The sequence below is a fragment of the Lissotriton vulgaris genome, chromosome 1_1 (assembly GCF_964263255.1).
Source record: "Lissotriton vulgaris chromosome 1_1, aLisVul1.2, whole genome shotgun sequence".
NCBI classification, from domain to species: Eukaryota; Metazoa; Chordata; class Amphibia; order Caudata; family Salamandridae; genus Lissotriton; species Lissotriton vulgaris.
In genome coordinates this window covers 552643454-552662075 of record NC_141685.1, presented here as the reverse complement: position 1 = coordinate 552662075, position 18622 = coordinate 552643454, and the positions used below count along the sequence as shown (strand labels likewise).

Here is an 18622-nt window from a genome sequence, read left to right as displayed (position 1 = left end):
GTATGACGGAGGCATTGCCCTCCAGGATATCAAAAGGTACTATTGGGCTTCCCAGCTGGCTGCGATTAATCATGGCACATACGGTCCAGTAGCTGACCCGGGCTATGCCATGGATAAATGGCTTCTCCCGCGGGTAGGTACAGCAGGGAGCTGTACTCAAGACCGACTAAACTGGATTTAACGGGGCCGGCCAAGCACGCTGTTCAGATCTGGCATGATGCCACAAGTTCCCTGGGTTGGAGAGATAGACTGACTTTAGCCACTCCGCTCTTTGACTCGGAGAAGTTAAGCAAGCTTTGGAGGACAAAAGGGTTTGATAAGTGGGACCTAATAGGGATCTCCACCATTAGGGATATCTGGGATAAGGGGAGGATCAAATAATTTGAATTAATGCAGGCGGAATATGAATTGACGAGGTCCGAATATTTTCGTTATGCACAAGTCCAGCATTCGCTCCAGGCTGCATTGCCCAGGGACGCTGAGACCCCAGAGGCCTCACCTCTTGAAGATAGAATCCTGGATGGCCACCTCCCCGAAAAAACAATCTCCTTAATATATAAGAAGCTGATTAATCATAGAGCTGATCCCCTTGAGGAGCTGAGGGCTAGGTGGGTTCAAGATGGTATAGAATTAGATGACGGGGGAGGAGCTACGCCGTGATCCAAGATGGCGGCCAGACTATCCTGTCGACTATCCTCTACCCACGCCCCGTGCCTGGCTGAACGACGGTTGCCTGATGCCAATGGTGCTTTCCCGGATTTTCTATTTTCTTTAGCGACGAAGTTATGTCGTGTTTCATTTTCGGCCTACTGCCGCCGGGTCCTCGATTTCTGAAGCACCCGAGAGGGACCTCATCAACATTGGCTGTGGGACCGCGATTGTGGCCGGTCTTCCAGGTCTGGAAAAAACTCTTTTCTGCTTTTGACTCTTGTCCTTGTTGATGGATGGAGAAGAGACACTGCCGGGATCCTCCTGCACCGCGGCTGTGGGTTGTGTGCCTGCCCCCGTTTCACGGTTCCGGGGCCGACGGGCTGCACCCACGGCTGGTGTCTGTCCTGAGTGTGCCAGTTCGGGACGCCCTTGCTGTTGCGATCGTCAAGTGAGTGCCCGGAGCCTGGTGCTGTGTGCTGGAGTTTGTGTTCCCCTCGGTCCTCTGAGCCCCGGGATGGATGGCGCACTTTCATTGAGGACCGTAATGGCGGCGATTGGGGCGCTCCGATCGCAATTCACGGGCGCTTGTGTCTCCCTGGCGGCGAAACTGGACGATGTTTGCTCGCGGCCGGCCACGGTTGCTGCAGTGCCTGCACAGAAATCTGCGATCCAGATGACTGATTTGACCCTCCATCTGCGGGGGCCCGAGCGGCAGCCCGATTTTGTTCCTTTGAGAGTCGGCCCCACCTTTCCTTCATCCACTGCAGCGCATGGTCTTCCCTCTACATCTCCTCTTTGATGGTGTGTCGTCGTTGGAAATCCTGTTCTCCATTGCCGAGTCTCACGGTCCCGTCGGAGAAGATCGCCATTTTCCTTTGTCCCGGCCAGTCTGCGCAACGGATGCCGCCATTTTGAAACCGACCCGTGCTTCGCCTTTACTGTCCTGGTCCACCATGGACGCTTTGATTGCCTCTGGTCTGATGCGGCTTGGTTGAGATGTGCTCCGGAACGGATTCGCACTGGCCAGGGCTGACTTTGACTTTGGAATTTTCTTGCTCCTTGCCACTGCATTGAACTTTGAGACACTTCCTCGGTTTGCAACTGTTACGACTTTGGCGATATAACTCCTTGCGACGCTTGCAGGGTTGACTTCTGATTCCCTGGGGTTGCTCCATTTCTTTTTGCCGGGATTGCACCGAATACCTCACCGGGTAGGGGGTTGGGGTGGGGGGGGGGGGTTTCTGGTGACTGTCCTCCCCGTGCTAATGCTGACTGATTCTGCTTATTGATGATGATTGTGCTATGGGGGGGATACCGCCGGCGGGAGGTATCAGGTGTCCGGGGGCTTGTTTGATTTCTCCTCCTCCACTTCTTTTTAATACTTTCCCTTCTGTGGGGCAGTTCCGGGGCGACAGGCACGCTGTTAGTGGGTTAGGCCGTAGCCATTACAGGGGTGCAGGGTGGCGGGTGTGGGGGGGGGGGGTTTGTTATTTTAGTTTGTTTTGTTCTATGGTTTCTATCGCTCTTTTCTGGCTTTGGGAGGGTTCTTTCCCCTTTCGTAGGGTTGGCTGTCTCTTGGTCTTGCACCTTTCTTTTTCTTTACTCGGCTTCTCGATAAGCCTCTGTTTTTCAGTTCTTGGGGGGTAGGCTCTTTGGGGTGATTTTTAGAACTGTGGATCATTGTAATGTGTTTTCCCGTCCAGTATTATCGCCGTGGCTGCTTGGATTGTATAGTTGCTTTGGTTATAGCCTATCTCCGGCTGTGATTGGGGTTGGTCCCAATCGTCTCCTTTGTGCTCCTATCCTGTGAGGTGCGATGCCCTTGTTGTTGCAGCCCCCTCTCTTCTTCTAAAATTTAAAAATGAAAACCTCATATCCTGTCTGCGAGCCCCACAACCGCATTTGATGTACTTTGATATATCCTGTTTCCTGCTTGGCTTCAGTTTCTCCTGTTTTATTGATTGCTTTTGCGGCCGGCCATGATGGTTGTGGGCCTGCGCATGTATCTCCTTCTTTTCTGAATAAAGGTTTTCAAAAAAAAAAAAAAAAGAATTAGATGACGAGGACTGGCAGATGGCAGTGTCCTCCCCTAAAGAGGTTGCTATTTCAGCTCGGCTTAGGCTCGTTCAACTTAAGGTACTGCATCGGGTCTACGTCACCGGACCCCGGCTGGTGTATAGGGGTCTGTCGGATTCTGGACTGTGTAGACGACAGTGTGGTCTTACAGGTTCTTTTCTACACATCATCTGGGAATGTAAACATATCACTGAATACCGGCGCAAAATTCACGACACTATACATAGGGTATTGGGGGTCTCTTTGTTGCCGGCGGCGAGGAGATGCCTCCTAAACATATGGGAGCCAACTGACCTAACCTCTGCACAGACACAGTGGGCTACATTGGGCTTCATGATAGCGAAAAGAAACATTGCCCAGCTATGGCGAGCCGTACAACCTCCCACCCTAGAAGTAGGGGAAAACAATTTAGATTGGTGTATGTTTAGGGAAAAACAGTTTATCTTGCGAGGGGACGCCCTCGAAAGTGGCCATTGATATGGGGACCCTGGAATCAACACAGAGGAGAGATTTGTGTGCCACCCAGAAATGCTGTATTTGATGTGCCCCCTTCCCCGTGAAGTCCCTTATTATGTGTGTATTCAATCTTCCTGAACCCCCTGACGTGTTATCTGTATTATGGCAACTACCTCTGTAATGTGATTTTGGCTGACGATTTATTTAATAAAAAGAATTATAAAAAAAAAAAGTTGTGCACACAGTCTACTATTTACCCAGCCACCAGGTGAAAAATATTTCTATTTGCACACTTGCAAGCAAACTGTATATCATTTCTGCTTTGTACTCAGTAGCCAGGTAAATAGTTGTTTCTTTGCTATTTGGAACACCATTGGCCAAATGGTTCATAGGGATTGCTATTTAGCCATCAGCCGGGTAAAAAGTGACATTTCCTTGCTATTTGCAAGGCCACTGACCAAATAATACATATTTTCTGCTATTTAACCACCATCTGGGTAGGTGGTGAAATGTCTTTGCTATTTGCAAGGTTACGAGCCAACTATTACATAATTTATGGTGTTTAACCAGCGACCAGGTAAGTAATGAAGTTTATTTGTTATCTGCATGGCTGTTGACCAAATTGTAGATATCGTCCATTATTTTGCCAGCAGCTGGTTAAAGCGTGAATTTTAGTTGCTATTTACTTTATCACTGGCCAAACAGTACATAATGTCTATTAGTAAGCCACTGACCAGGTAAACAATAAAGCTTGTTTGCTATTTGCTTGGCTGCCGGTCACATAGTACATAATCCCTGCTATTAAGGCCAGGGCTGGGTATATAGTGAAGTTTTCACAGTCGGTGAAGTAGGCACAAAAATGCTCTATTTACTCGGCAGCTGACTAAATAGCCAAAACCTTTGCAAAAAGGTGCTTAAAGTAGATTTCAGTCCACTATAATGTAATGCTCTTCAGCATAGAATAACAGATAATACTTATTCCTCCACATTGATATTGAAAATATAAGGAAGGAGTCATTATTTACAATACTAAAGAAGGTAACATTTGACACTGAGGGAGATTAAACATCAATGAAAATATAAACATACAGGTGTTGTCATAATTATATGGGCATGCTGAATCTCAAATAGGTCGTCCATTTGTGTGTCTCCTGTAAGTTCCTTGCAATTAAGCCCGACAGGTCCAAATTTTCCTTTCCAGTCATCGAACCGCTGACTACACAGGGCTTTTATAGGTGCCACTGAAATGTAAGAAAACGATTCATAACAATTCAGCACTTTTATACAACAAGCACTTTTATACAACAACATTTCTTTTGCTTTTTAAGTGTCAAGTGATCTGAATTGTGGGGACTGACAGTTCACTTTTTTTCTGTGGGCCCGGCAGCGTTGCCATGCTCTCTAAATTGATAAATACGTTTTCCAGTCTTACCACGTCAAATCATTTCCCTGTATACTCTGAAATTTCAAGCTATAATATAGTTGTTCTGATGTGGAATTGGCCTTTCGAGCAGTCCAACACTGCAGATGGCACAGCTTGAAAGGGCCAGTGTGTGGGCAATTCATGTTGGATTCCTGAGTCGTGACAAGACCCAAAAAGACACCCCACATACTGGTCATTTCAACTTGTCCAATCTGGCAAGGGCCGACTGCTCAAATAGCCAGTCCGATATTGAATTTTTCATGAGTAAAAAGGTACACTTTTAATAAGAGGAAAGCAGTACACTAAAGGGACAGGAGGGAAATTATCTAGCCAGTGAAAAAATCTGACCTTAGTAAGAAACTGGGTTATTAATTGGAGGGATGTGAGTCCATCACATGAAATAAGACAACAAACTGGTCAGGGTAAAGCTCAGTGTCAATACCAAAGTTGGGTTCAACCCTCTGTTAGCTTTGGCACAGAGCAGATAGGTTTAACTTCGAAAAAGGTGTCAGATGTTTGAGTAACAAAACAGCTATAAAGCCAAATACAACACAATAAAAATCCTATAACTAATTTATAGAAATAGAGAAAAATGTAATGAGCAGAATGACACCAAAATATAAAAAAATCCAAAAGAGACAAACAAATATATAGAAATTATTAACGATTTAAGACAAAAGTGCAAAAAAAAGTAAAGTGCCAATCAGCAGCCACTATTTGCGGTTGACCTGGATATAGGTGAGATTTCAGACCACAATAAGAGCGAATACACAAAGCAGGTTGCCCCATTCAAAGATTTTACTGTTTGTCTTGGTCTCTGAAATGCAAGTCAGAATCATACAGTAGGGCAAGGTTGCACACCATATACAATGAATTCCTTTCACAGCCACACTGCTGTTGGACGAGGTTGCACTGAAGCTGTTTTTGGAAACGCTCAGTGAGAGAAATTATAATTTCACAGTCTCTGAAGTCCTCAAGACGGGCAGATACTTTTCGCACCTTTGCCCTGTCGAGATGTCTCCCTTCTGAATAAGTCTTTTTTATGGAGCTCAAAGTCCTCTTGCAGAGCAAACCAGTAGCTGTATCCTTCAAAGTCCCTTCAAAATCAGACACGTTTTGCCTTAAGGTCCTGCTGACACTCTGAGGGTCTTGGGAGTCCAAACATTTTCTGAATCCCAACTTTTAAGCCCTTCTAAAGCAACTTCTTTTTTTCACCTCTAAGACTCCTGGCACCTCAGGTACAACACTCCCGCAGAGGCCACGAGTAGGGTCCAGTTAATGTCCAGTTGTTGTTGGGCAGCTGGGCACTATTTAAGCTTGTTGTGTCCCTGTAGCCAAAAAGGAGGTCAGCAAACTAAGTCTTGGAGCCACTTCTTAGCCCTGGGTAAAAGTGGCAGCTGAACCAGCCCATCAGGTATCCACACAGGTCTCAAATGACACTTTCAGTCTTTTTATCCATAGGTCCAGAATGCTCTGATGAGCTCTGGGTGAGGTGCTACTTATTTAGGACACACTATTCACTGGGTGAGGAGTGTCTACTCAATACTCCATATTGAGTGAGGAAAAGGTTCCGAAGGGCAAACCTTCCTAATTTTGTAACACATACTAGCCAACAGTACACTATTATTTTGTTTGTGTTTTACCAATTCTTTGCCACTTTAAGTGCACCAAGCACAGCAGTCAATGAAATAATCAACGAGTTTACACAAAGCAGACGAACATTATGGGCCAGATTCACAGAACTAACTTAAGACAAAATCCTAGACTTACTACCATTTTGGTATTCACAGAAGACACTTACTCATTTTTGTATTGACAGACGGCACTTATTTATTTCGGTATTCACAGAAGTTAGGAGTCCTAACTTTAGGACTCCTAAATGCCTTCAGTGAATACCGAAAGTCTTAAATTTAGGATTTTCTCGGTTTAGGAGTAGTAAAGTTAGGACTCCTAACTTTACTACTCCTAAACTGAGAAAAATCCTAAGTCTTTTCTTAGTGAACGCTCTTTTAAGGTTTTTGAGGGAAATATTGTGTCCAACCAGTTGCCTCTCAGGTGTGGGGTTTCCCAGGGCTCTGCCCTGTTCCCCACGCTGTTTAATGTCTATATGGGACCCTTGGAAGAGATTGTCTCTCCATTTGGCATAAAAATCATCACTTATGCAGATGATATGCAGCTCGTGGTGGCGCTTAACCACCCGAGGGGTCATCTAGCACCCTATGCTGCTGCATAGAGTAGGTTGCCAAATGGATGGAACTCTCATGCCTTAAACTCAAAAGGGACAAGACGGAGCTTATGCACCTGGGCAACTCCCCTTCCTTCAATCTGGCATCTCTTTGGCCAGATTGCCTAGACCCGGCCCCTAAAGACCAGATTAAGAGCCTTGGTGTCTGGCTTGACTGTTCTCTTACTTTTAATTCTCAGGCAGCGTAGCTTTCAGCAACGTGCATCGGCCTACTAAGGATGCTTCGAAAGGTCTTTTCCCTTCTCACTTTCCACGCTAGACAAATTATGGTTCAAGCTCTGATCCTCTCCTGCTTGGACTATGGGAATGGTTTACACCTGGGAGTCCTGCAGTATTAGACCTGGCATCATTGGTGTGAGTCTCCCTTCCATTTTGTCGGATTGTCTCCTCGGTTTTTGATGTTTTTGCTGGTTATATGCTTTGGGCACTGTTCCATTGCTATTCAGTGCCACAGTGCTAGTGCTCCCTATGTTAAATTAATGTATTGTTTAGTGATTCCATGATTGGGTTATTTGATTTACTTATCAGACCCTAGTACAGTGCACCATGTGAGCACAGGGCTTGTAAATCAAACGCTGCTGGTGGGCTTGCAGCACTGGTTGTGCCACCCAGAGAAGCAGCTTGTAAAGTGTGTCTCAGGCTTGTCATTGAAAAGCCTGTGTGCAGTCTGTGACTGCCATGTCGACTTGGCCAGTGCACCCACTTGCCAGTCCCTAAACCTTCCCTTTTCTTCATATCAGACACCCCTATGGTAGGTCCAAGGGCAGGATGCATTGTAAGTATAAGGTAGGATATGCTCTGGTGTGTGTAGCATGTCCTAATAGTGACTACAGCCATTTTCGTTTTTCCCTATTGCAAGGCTACCTGTTCTAAATAGGCCAGAATGGGCAGTTAGATTAGTACATATTATAATCCTAACTGACTCAGGGAACATGGTAGAAATTTGAATTTAGTATGCCTGATAAAATACATCTTTAGTAAAGTTGGTTTTAACATTCTGTGTTGGAAAATACCACTTTTAGAGAGTAGGTTTTTCTTGTCTAACTATCCAGGCCTGCCTCTGCTAGGTTGGGTATTCCTTGTCTGGAGTTTGAGTGACAGGGCTGGGGGATTCCAGGAGACAGAATGAGTCAGCTCAATGGTAAATAGGGAGATCTGCATCTAGATGGGAGGGAGGAGTTGCACCTGGGACCTGAATAGGGCTGGGCTTTCCCTCCACAATGCTGCCTCTATCTCCTGTGGGGTGTCTGATGTTTCTGCCCTACAATGTGAAAAGAAAGAAGGAGGGCGTGCTGACTTAGAAGGAGGGTCTGCTGTCATTCAAATACCTGCTGCTGCTCATTCGGCTTATCCTGGTCAGGTTGTGGTGCTTCTATTCACTGAACTTCCTTAACTTCCTTAACTGCACCAGTTTCGTCTGCCATTTGCCCTGGTGGGACCACAAGTCCCAGGGCACACTGCGAGAAAGCCCAGCCCCAGTTCCACAGGTGCCGCAGGTGAGAGGGGGAGAAGTCAAGACCGCTCTTTAAAGAGCAGCCTCTCCCTCAGCAGCGCTGTTGCTGCCGGCCTCTGACTGTGTGTCCTATGAGGCTTGTGGGAGCCACGTCCGTGGACTGCAGAGTCTATTGGTCTTAGCGGATGGGCGATAATGGACGCCGCTGGTAGCCCCTACCGTAGACACGGAAGGGGTGACAGGCAGAATGGGGCAGATGTGGGGTCATGGAGATGCCCAGGGACCGGGTAGTGGCCTGGCTGTCTTTAAACTAATCCAGCATGGAATCTGCCTTGTCGCCAAAGAGGCAGGTGCTATCAAAGGGCATGTCCATAAGGGATGCCTAGAAATCGCCTGAGAAGCTAGTAGATCTCCATAGGTGTGGCTTCTGAGTGCCACTAATGATGCAATCGCTCTGCCTAACAAGTCATTCATATCCAGTCTGCAGCAAATGGTAAAATTTGCTGCATCTCTGCCATCAGCAGTAGCCTGAGTCAGTATGGCTCGAGCCCACTACGAGATCATGGGCAGCACTTGCACAACCGAATCCCAAACTGGTTGGGTGTATCGGCCTAAGAGGCATGCGGGGTTCACCACCTTCAAGGCCAGACCAGCAGAAAAGAGCATCCTCTTTAAAAGGTATCCAGCCTCTTGGTTTATCTGCCCGGTGCTGTGGTAAGGAACGCACCAGAGTTAACTTTTGAGGTGACCGCCTGGACAACCAGACTCTCCGAGATGGGGTGCTGGGTCAGGAAAGTTGGGTGAAGGTGGGGGCTGGGCTTGCCCAAGGCCGAGAGCACAAAAACTCAAAGGCTTCTTTAAAGGGTAGGAGAGGTTCTGTGGGGGCAACTTCTGGCTGAAGGTCTTCTGTCAAAAAGTTTATCCTGGCTGCCACTGAGGACAGAATGAGGTTCAGGACCTGAGCAGCTCTCCTCACCACCCTGGTAAAGGAAGCCACACTAGGAGGAGAGACTAAGTCAGTGTCTGGGGAGGTGTTCGGACCACTGGCATCTACCAGTTCCTCATAATGGTTAGTCTAGGCTCTTCTAATGGGTTTTGGTAACCATAAGAATCCTCAGATCCACCACACTTATATTCCTCATAGGGTCTGTCAAAGAAATGAGACCCTGGCTCTGACTTGGGAGGTCGATTTCGAGGCTGATTTGGCACCATATCAGAGTAGGGTATGCTAATGGCTTTGACAGTACCAGGAAATATGTAGCTGGAACAGGCTCCGGGGAAGGTTGCGGTCACATGATCAGAGCAGCTCCAGGTCCAGCACTGGATCCAGGGTGCCTGACTGGTGGTGAGGGCAGACCCACAGGTGGGAATCAGGTTGGGGCACCCAACAAACCCATTGGGCCCTACGGCACTTCTGAGGGGCCGGCCCACCCAAAAATTAGGTGCATGGCCACATAAAATTCACGTACTTAGGTGGGGGTTGTGCGGCTCTGGGAAACTCAGAGAGGCACTGAGTGGACTGAAAGGCAGACCCTGAGTGGGAGTGGGAATGACCTCATCAGATGACTTGAACCGGTGTAGTCGAAGAGCACTTCTTGGACTTCTTGTGGGATACCTGACCATTTCAGGTTTAATGGTGTGCGACTGGAACGGCTCAGAGAACGGGCATGGGATCTTCCTGATGACCGGGACCTGGAATGTGTGGACCTTCAAGAAACACTCCTGTAGCATCTTTGGTGGCCATGGTGTGACAGTCCTCACAGGCCTTGGAGTCGAGGTCTGGCTCTAGGCACCAGAGACAAACCAGATGGGGGTCTGTCACAGACAGCTGCTTAGGAACCACAGGGTTTAAATGCCACTGTTTTTTGAAGGACATCCTTAACACGCTGGGAGACAGTCTCCAAAAGACTCGACAAAATGTCCCAAATCTTTATCCAAAAAGTGGACAGAGGCAGCTGTCTCCAGAACGGCCCTGATGGCGCAGAAAGAAAATAACTAATCTCAGCGCATTGAAATGGTGCCTATAAAGGCAATGTGCATGTTACTTACGGTGCGGATGATGCTGGCACATCGCCGAATGATGCCACCTACTGGTGCGCAGAGGTGCTGTTAGAAGATTTCTGAATCCTGTCTGATGCCTGGGGAAACTTCTGAGGTAAGGAATCTGCAGCTAGAAGTCTCTATCAGATACCATGGGCTTGAACCTTTCGGAGAATCCTTTTTGGCAAGGGTGCAACAACTTAATGTAGTGGACAATCGAGCAGGAGATGGTTCAGTTCTGATTTCGCATTAGCAAAAAATTCAATAGCTGATAATCAATGCAGTGCTCCTTCGTCCAATCAATATAGGAGCTAATAGCATGTTGCAGGCCCAAGCATTGCAATTTCTCCTCCTCCTTGAAAGGATGTAGAGGAATTGACTGCCACATGAGAAAGGGTGTCACCACTTTTGGAAGAATGATGCATGCCCAAAGAACCAGCTTGCCTGTGAAGAAGGTTGTCTATGGATTAATGGACCGGCAAAGTCTGGAGCTCACTAACTGGGGGGATGGAAATGATTGTCACTAGGACTACAAAAGTGCAGCTAAGAAGCAGCTTAAAGGGTGCACACATGAAATAGTTAGGCTCATCACACAGTTACTTGCCAGCTAACGGACCCGTTTTTGCCTGACTACCGGCAGCACCTGCACTTGCGCCGTGCTTGCCGCCCAGGTTCACAGATGAGCCAGGAGGCGCTTAAAGCAACGCCTGGGCTCCAAAAGCACGGGAGCTCTTTACACAGTTACTTGCCAGCTAACGGACCAGTTTTTGCCTGACACTGTGGGGGACTTCATCTACCGGCAGCACCTGCACTTGCGGCGCGCACGCCACACCGGTTCACAGACGCGCTAGGGGGTGCTTAAAGCAACGCCTGGGCTCCCACAGCGCGGGACACGGGCGGGTGTGCCCGGCCCAAGGGCGGGTCCATCTGCACCCGTCCGCAGTCGTTTGAGAACGGGCTGCGCTCCCCATCTTGGCCTGTAGTCGGGGGGGGGGGTTCCAGCACACCAAATTTATGGTGATTACGGTTTCCAAACTACTGGAGGAGCCTGCTACTTGTCTAATTGAGTGCCATTATCAGCAACTAAGAAAGTGTGCAGTGTGGTGGCCTGGGATTGTTTTGTGACTGTTTTATTCAGATAATACACAATGAACTCTGCTTGTAGGATTTTCCCTGCCCAGTGGGTTGAGAGGGCTTAACTAGTACTTGCCTACCTCGTTTTGTGTACCTAGCCATGGTTAGGCGCAAGGCCACGTCAGCTACTACTGTGGGTAAGGGAAAGTCAGGCACTATCGCAACGGTTATCACCATGGACTCTTTTCTGCAGAGGGCAGCAGCAGTAAAAGATAAAGAGATTGAATTGGTGAACAGGTGCCTTTTGGGGTCTCCAGTAACAATCTTGCAACTCCCTCTTTTAGCTACCCTTGCTTCCCAGCCAGTGACTGAAGGTGAACTTTTGAGCCTGTCCAGTAGCCCTGGGATTTCGGAGGATTCATATTTTGACGCTGGGACAACTACCGGGTCAATTGCCCTTTCTAAACAAGCACCAACGCCATTGGCCCTCTTGCCTATCACTATAATACGCAATCAGGGTGGTAATGTCCCTGTTTTTGCACAGGGAATTCACTCATACGAGCAGCAACCTGCTGGTTTTAAACCCTGGTTGTAGACGTGAAGATGTAATTTCGGCAGCTAAAGGGAACCTGCGAGCTTGCTCTAAGAGGAAAAACCAATCTACTGGGGGAAAGCGAAGAAATCGAAACTCACCATGGTCCCTAAGCCTTCTGCACCCTCAGCACCTGTCACAGTACTTCCTACCACTAGCCCTGCTTTGGATATTCCTAGGGCTATGGAGGCTTTCCAGACAGTCTTGACCAGTCTGCTGGACTTAAAACTAAGTCCTATCTTTCAGAGGCTGACTCAAATTGAAAAATCTATAACTTCCCGGAACAGTACTGTTGTACTGGCCCTAGCAGGAGAGCAAAGAGGCAACTTTGGCCAGAAAAGTGTTCAGGATCCTGTTATGCGGAAAAACTTGACGAACTCTACTTTGGACCTGCCACGATCTCAATTGGATTATTTTAAGAAGAACAGCGGTTCCTGTGGAATAGATACTAGATAATGAATTCAAAAAGAACGTAAAATATGTATATTAGACCAGGGGTTGAGTGAGATGTCAAAGAGAAAGAATTACCAATACACCAATATAGTTGTTCTGTCAGTTGGATTGAAAAACTTCAATGTAGTAAAAATGTTCATACATAACGCAAAATTATTTACAGTTGTGTAAGAGTGTCCCAAGTGAGAGTAAGAACCAAAACATTAGCATGACATATGTGAAACAAATACGTGCAAGGTTTCAATCATTTGTTGTTCATAAAAGCGACCAATTTCTTTAATCAAAATACATAACATCTATACAATCATAGAGTGCTATATTCCAAAGGTTTGCTTTTCTTAATTGTCGACGATCTCAATTGCAGACACTGGGCCCGATTCACAGAACTAACTTAAGACAAAATCCTAAACTTACTACTTTTGGTATTCACAGAAGTTAGGATTTTGTCTTAAGTTTGTCTTAAGACAGACTTAAGACAGACTTAAGACAAAATCCTAGCTTAAGTCCGTCTTAAGTATGTCTTAAGACAAACGTAAGACAAAATCCTAACTTCTGTGAATACCAAAAGTAGTAAGTTTAGGATTTTGTCTTAAGTTAGTTCTGTGAATTGGGCCCACAGCCTGCAGTACAAGGTGGGCTCAGTGCAGAAAACACAGTTGTTGAGGAGAGAAGGGAGGGAAGTGATATATCTGGTCAAAACGGAATACTAAATATTTCCCCCATAGCCAATTAGTCATTTTTCATTGAAACATTGTTCATATAACTTTATACAAACATTAAAGTACAACAGTGACACCTGAGATCATATTTGTGTTGTTTTTATTTTATCAAAACTTTTCTTCTCTTTTTAAAAAAATATATTTTATTTCACAATATATATATATGTTTTTTATAAAGGTGTATTAAACATAGTTCATATCAATTATTGCATGATTCTAAATACATTTCTGTTGATCAATAATTATTTAGATCAAAAATTACATAAAAAACGTAGCAAGTACAACAGAAAAAAATACACAATATCCCTGGTTTGACTTTAATAAATACAACCATACCACAATCGCTCAAACGTATCCACTTTCACACCAGCTACATACATCCAGTATCTGTACACAGTTGAGTATTATGTATAACAAAGAGAATCCCTGCCAAGGATTGAAACACCGTATAAAGCACGAGGTTCAATACAAGGGGCCCGATTCACAGAATGAACTTAAGACTCAATCCTAAACTTACTACTATTTTGGTATTCACAGAATGCACTTACTACTTTTGGTATTCACACAATGAACTTACTACTTTTGGTATTCACAGAAGTTAGGATTTTGTCTTAAGTCTGTCTTAAGTCCGTCTTAAGTTTGTCTTAAGTCTGTCTTAAGTCTGTCTTAAGACAAACTTAAGACAAAATCCTAACTTCTGTGAATACCAAAAGTAGTAAGTTCATTCTGTGAATGCCAAAAGTAGTAAGTGCATTCTGTGAATACCAAAATAGTAGTAAATTTAGGATTGAGACTTAAGTTCATTCTGTGAATCGGGCCCAGTGTCTACAGGGTTAACACTTAATCATCTGATTTTAAAAGAGTGTATGTCCCTAGATAATGCATCTCGTATATCGTGGCTTAACTATATTAGAAGTGGCTTTGAAGGGCTTGGGCGCGCCAAATTATAATCTAACCCAGAAACTATTGTTAAAAGGGACGTGGAGCTAATCAGGGAATCCTTCCTCACACTTTGGAAAATGGAAAGGGACGAGCGGGAACTTCTCAAACCGAGTGTTCCCACTTGTTTAATGCTCAAAACAACTCCTTATACCGAACCTTATCTCCTGGGGTCATTATCTCAATATGAGTGGTTTTTACTGACGAGGTTTCGCATGAATCTTTTTCACCTCTTGCTAGCTAGGCCTAAAGGATGTAGCAGAGGTCAAGTGTTAGCACCCTGTGGCTAAGACGGACAGTCTCCACAGGATCTGCTACACTTTATGGTTTTTTTGTAAATTCTTTGCAATTCCTCTGAGATATATTTTAGTCCCTATTTTAAAAAGGATGAATTTTACACAGGTCTGTCCAGCCCTCCTGTATCTCCAAATGTTGAAGGAGGGTTGTAATTTTTTTTATTGTAGGTTACCTAAAATCGTCAGTGAAAACCAGGGCCTGCTTGAACATGTAGTTATTGGGCTAATAAATTATTAAAGACCTTAGAGGTTGAGGAGGACCAGCTTATCCGTGCAGGGTGAATTCAACTAAGGGACATGCTCCTACGGTAAATGGGAGGTTGTGCAATGGATTCTCTTTATATTTTAATTAGTGTGTTATTTAATGAACTGTTGTTTTAATGTATTATGGTTTTTATGCAACTTTTATGGTTTTATTTTTGTGATACCGAATAAAGTTTATTTGATTTGATTTGAAATATTTAGGCTGGGGCAGCAGTTATCCATGGCCGGGGAGACACTGGTCCAGAAGCGCCTTTCCATGGTGATCTATCGGTGGATTCCTGCTTGGGGAGCATGGTGCTGGCAGAGTTCCACTTGGGAGAGGGAATGAAATACCTTACTTTGGTGGTTGTAGTAGTTATTTCTCCAGAGGGCATGCCCCCAGACAGATCCCCAGGGTCAGAATTTCAGGGTAACAGACCCTCTGAGCTCAATCTGGGGCCACTAGAATGTTCTTCGCTTGGTCCTACCTCATTTTCCAAATAATGCACAGTATATGAGCTAGTGGTAGGAAGGCATACAGAAGGCAAATTCCACTGAGGAGGACCATATTTTCCAAAGATCCTTTGAAGAAAAAACAGAAGAGCACAAAACAAAGGACTCTGAGCATCTTTAGATGTGTTAGAAATGTGCCCTGAGGATGTCACAAGGTGACGATCCCTTGACCTACTTGCAGGTGCTGAATCCACTCTTGGTTGGAAAGAAGATGATTGCTGAACTCGTCCACACTGATGTGAAGAGAACCCACCGAATGACAATCAGAAAGCAAGAACCATTTGAGTGCTGGCCTGCTCCATATCCTTAATGCCTGCAGACAGATGGTGCATGAGCTCAGGCCACCCTGCTTGCGGCAGTACCAAATAGTAGTCATGTTGTCGATGAGTACTCAAATTGATTTGCCACTTTCTGATTGCAAAAACGTTCTGTGATCCCACTGTATTTATGACAGACAAATCGTGAAGGTTTATGTGGGTGCCACATGAGAAAGGAAAGGCAGGACGCACTTGGGCGGTCGCGACCCTCGGAGCTTCACACCTTCATGAACGGTCAGTCTGTTCCACACAAGATATGCTAGTGATCAGTGGCTCTTTGTCACCATCCACAGAAATTTCGGAAGATCTTGGTCTGCCAGTGATCACCCCACAGTCTGCTGATAACATTATATGATGGAGCAATGGCAGGATTTACTCAAGCATAAGCAACTTACGCAAGTAGACACTTATTTACTGTAATCTATAGTCTTGCTGATGGTATCGTATAAAGAGGGACTGATGGGGTAACTCATGCCATAGGCAACTCATGTAAGTAGAACTAGGTTTGTTGTCATCTTTGCCGTTGCTAACTAGAATGGGGGGAACTGGGCCTACTAGATTCACCAAGACATGCACTCCACATTATACTGCTGCAGCAACAATACTTCCGCCATTAGCCGTAAAACACACAAAGTGAGAAAGTACGCTCACACCTGATCCATACTACTGAGCCGGCAGCATTTTGGTCCTATGAGAAGACCATCAGGATTAATGGATTGTGCATCGCACACGCTGGAATCAAGGGGGTAACCATAACATAACTCCACTAGTACACGCACCCCAAAACGCAACACGTTGGCCTACTTTATATCACTCATTTGTTGATGGAGGTTTGGAAAGGCATCACGCAATGCCTGCCCGAGATGTTATGTTGCTGTTTTTAGCATACTTACTGTTGTTGATTTTATTGCAGCACACCGACACGCTCATGCATGCCCCTGCCTTCAGTACCCCGGGGTGCTCCTGGCCCCTAGCATTCCTATCACCTAAACTCCACCAGAAATTACACGAGCTGACATAATCACATGGAATATACATGCTATGTACACACCTGCGCGTCACTATTACATATTTGCATATCTACAGAGGCACTCTGCTGCCATCGCCCTGCTGCAGGAAACACACATGACCCAGACGGAACTGGATAGGATGCGCAAGCGTTGGAGGGGACAAGTATATGGCACGACATACTCAGCGCACGCAAGGGGCACATTAATATGGGTGAGGGCTGGTAGCCCATTCATTTGCATGGAAACTGTGATAGATCCCGCAGGCAGATACACCCTAGCAAAGGGGACACTCAACGGCCAGCAGATACTACTAGGGTCTGTATATGCCCCGAATACAGACCAACCCTTGTTTCTGACTCAACTGTCTGCTGCACTGACCCCTTATGTTGGCCTCCTCTGGCTGTTGGGCGGAGATTTCAACTCGGTACTTGATGTGCACAAGGATAGGTCCTTCCTACCCCTCCGGACGACGATAGCTGGTTCAAATGCATGGGCGCTTTCGGACTGGTTGACGCAGTGGGCGTTGCTAGACTTGTGGCTAGTCCTCCATCCCACAGACCGTATCTACTCATATTACTCAGCAGTACATGACTTACATGTGCGTCTAGACAGGGTGGTGGGTTCCCAATCAATGATCCCCCTAGTGGAAGTAGCAGAATATTTGGGGTGGACACACTCTGACCGTAACCCCATGACACTTTGTTTAAATTGGGAGTCTGGCCACCCCCCCTGTGCCCACCTGGCATCTCCAACCAACCGCACTGGAAGACCCAGAGTTCCTTGCGTGCCTAGGGGCGATGGTTCTCGAGTACTTCGAACTCAATCAGTATGAACGGGAGGGAGAGGGTGGGGGTGGACAATCCAGCCAACTGGAGGATCTCATATCACAACATGCGGAACTCAGAGAAAAGCTAAGGTGCCACAACTACACTGCTCACACAGCCGGCACCCATGCCAAAGCAGATAGGGCAGGTCGACTGCTGGCCTGGCTACTGACACAGGAAGGTAGGCATGCTCCAATAGGAGCCATACGCACACGGGAGGGAAATCTAGTGTTCACACAGAGGGAAATACACAAAGTAATGTCAGATCACTACTCACTGTTGTATCAATCCAAAGTACGCTGCTCCAGCCCCGACCTAGAGAGGTGCCTAGAGTCTGTGCAATTACCCACAGCCACAGGAGAACACCAAGAGGCCCTCAATGGTCCCCTCACTCTAGAGGAAATAAGCGAAGCACTAGGGTTGATGGCCTCTGGGAAAACGCCGGGCCCAGATGGCCTACCATAATATAAGGCTTATCGAGAACCTCTGCTGTGGCACCTGCATGCCCTATATTCTAAGGCCCTGGAGGAACACACATTACCCCCGTCGATGCGGGAGGCCTACCTAGTGTATCTTTTAAAACCAGGCAAAGACTATGAAAGCCTACGGTCATATGGACCACTGGCGCTCCTGAATGTGGATTACAAAATTCTCGCCTAAGTGCTGGCGGAGAGGTTGGCGCCGGTAGTCCCCGAGTTGATCCACACTGACCAGAACGGTATTGTGCCCAAACGTAGCACATCACTGAATCTGCAGAGATTCTTTAGAGTGGCTGCGGAGGGGTGAAGGAGTGGCCTAGGGCGGGATGTCTGGTGCTCAACCAGGAGAAGACCTTCGACTGCTTGGAATGGAGCTACCTGGCGGTGGTGCTTCTACGGTACGACTTGGGTTAGGGGTTCCTCCAGGTGGTCGACCTCCTCTACAAAAACCCTACAGTTAGAGTGCGGTTGGGACCATACATGTCTGATGCCATCCCTGTACGTAGGGGCACGAGACAGGGGTGTCCGCTATCGCCTCTCCTGTTCGCCCTAGCGATTGAACGTCTGGCTGCGGCCATGCGCGCAACACTAGGAGATGGCATACCTCTAGGGGACGCGACCCACCAGGTATCGCTATACGCGGACGACCTCCTTGTATTTGTGAGAGAAATGGAAAACATACCGGCCCAACTGCAACACATGCTGTGTGACTTCGCTGCTCTCTCAGGCCTTCGAGTGAATGTCAGCAAGTCCTGCCTCTATCCATTTGGGGGAGACACACAGGACCCAGGCTACGTTTTGGAGGGTACGAGGGTGCAG

The 18622-nt window shown here is 46.6% G+C and overlaps 1 protein-coding gene across 1 annotated transcript in view; it reads right to left on the bottom strand.

The window, feature by feature from the left end:
* HFM1 (helicase for meiosis 1) overlaps positions 1 to 18622 on the bottom strand; it is a 2890879-nt gene that overhangs the window by 2237733 nt on the left and 634524 nt on the right. The window contains exon 8 of the mRNA XM_086925623.1: positions 4273 to 4424. Within this exon, the coding sequence (XP_086781749.1) occupies positions 4273 to 4424 (152 nt within the window). The remainder of the gene's footprint in view (positions 1 to 4272; positions 4425 to 18622) is intronic.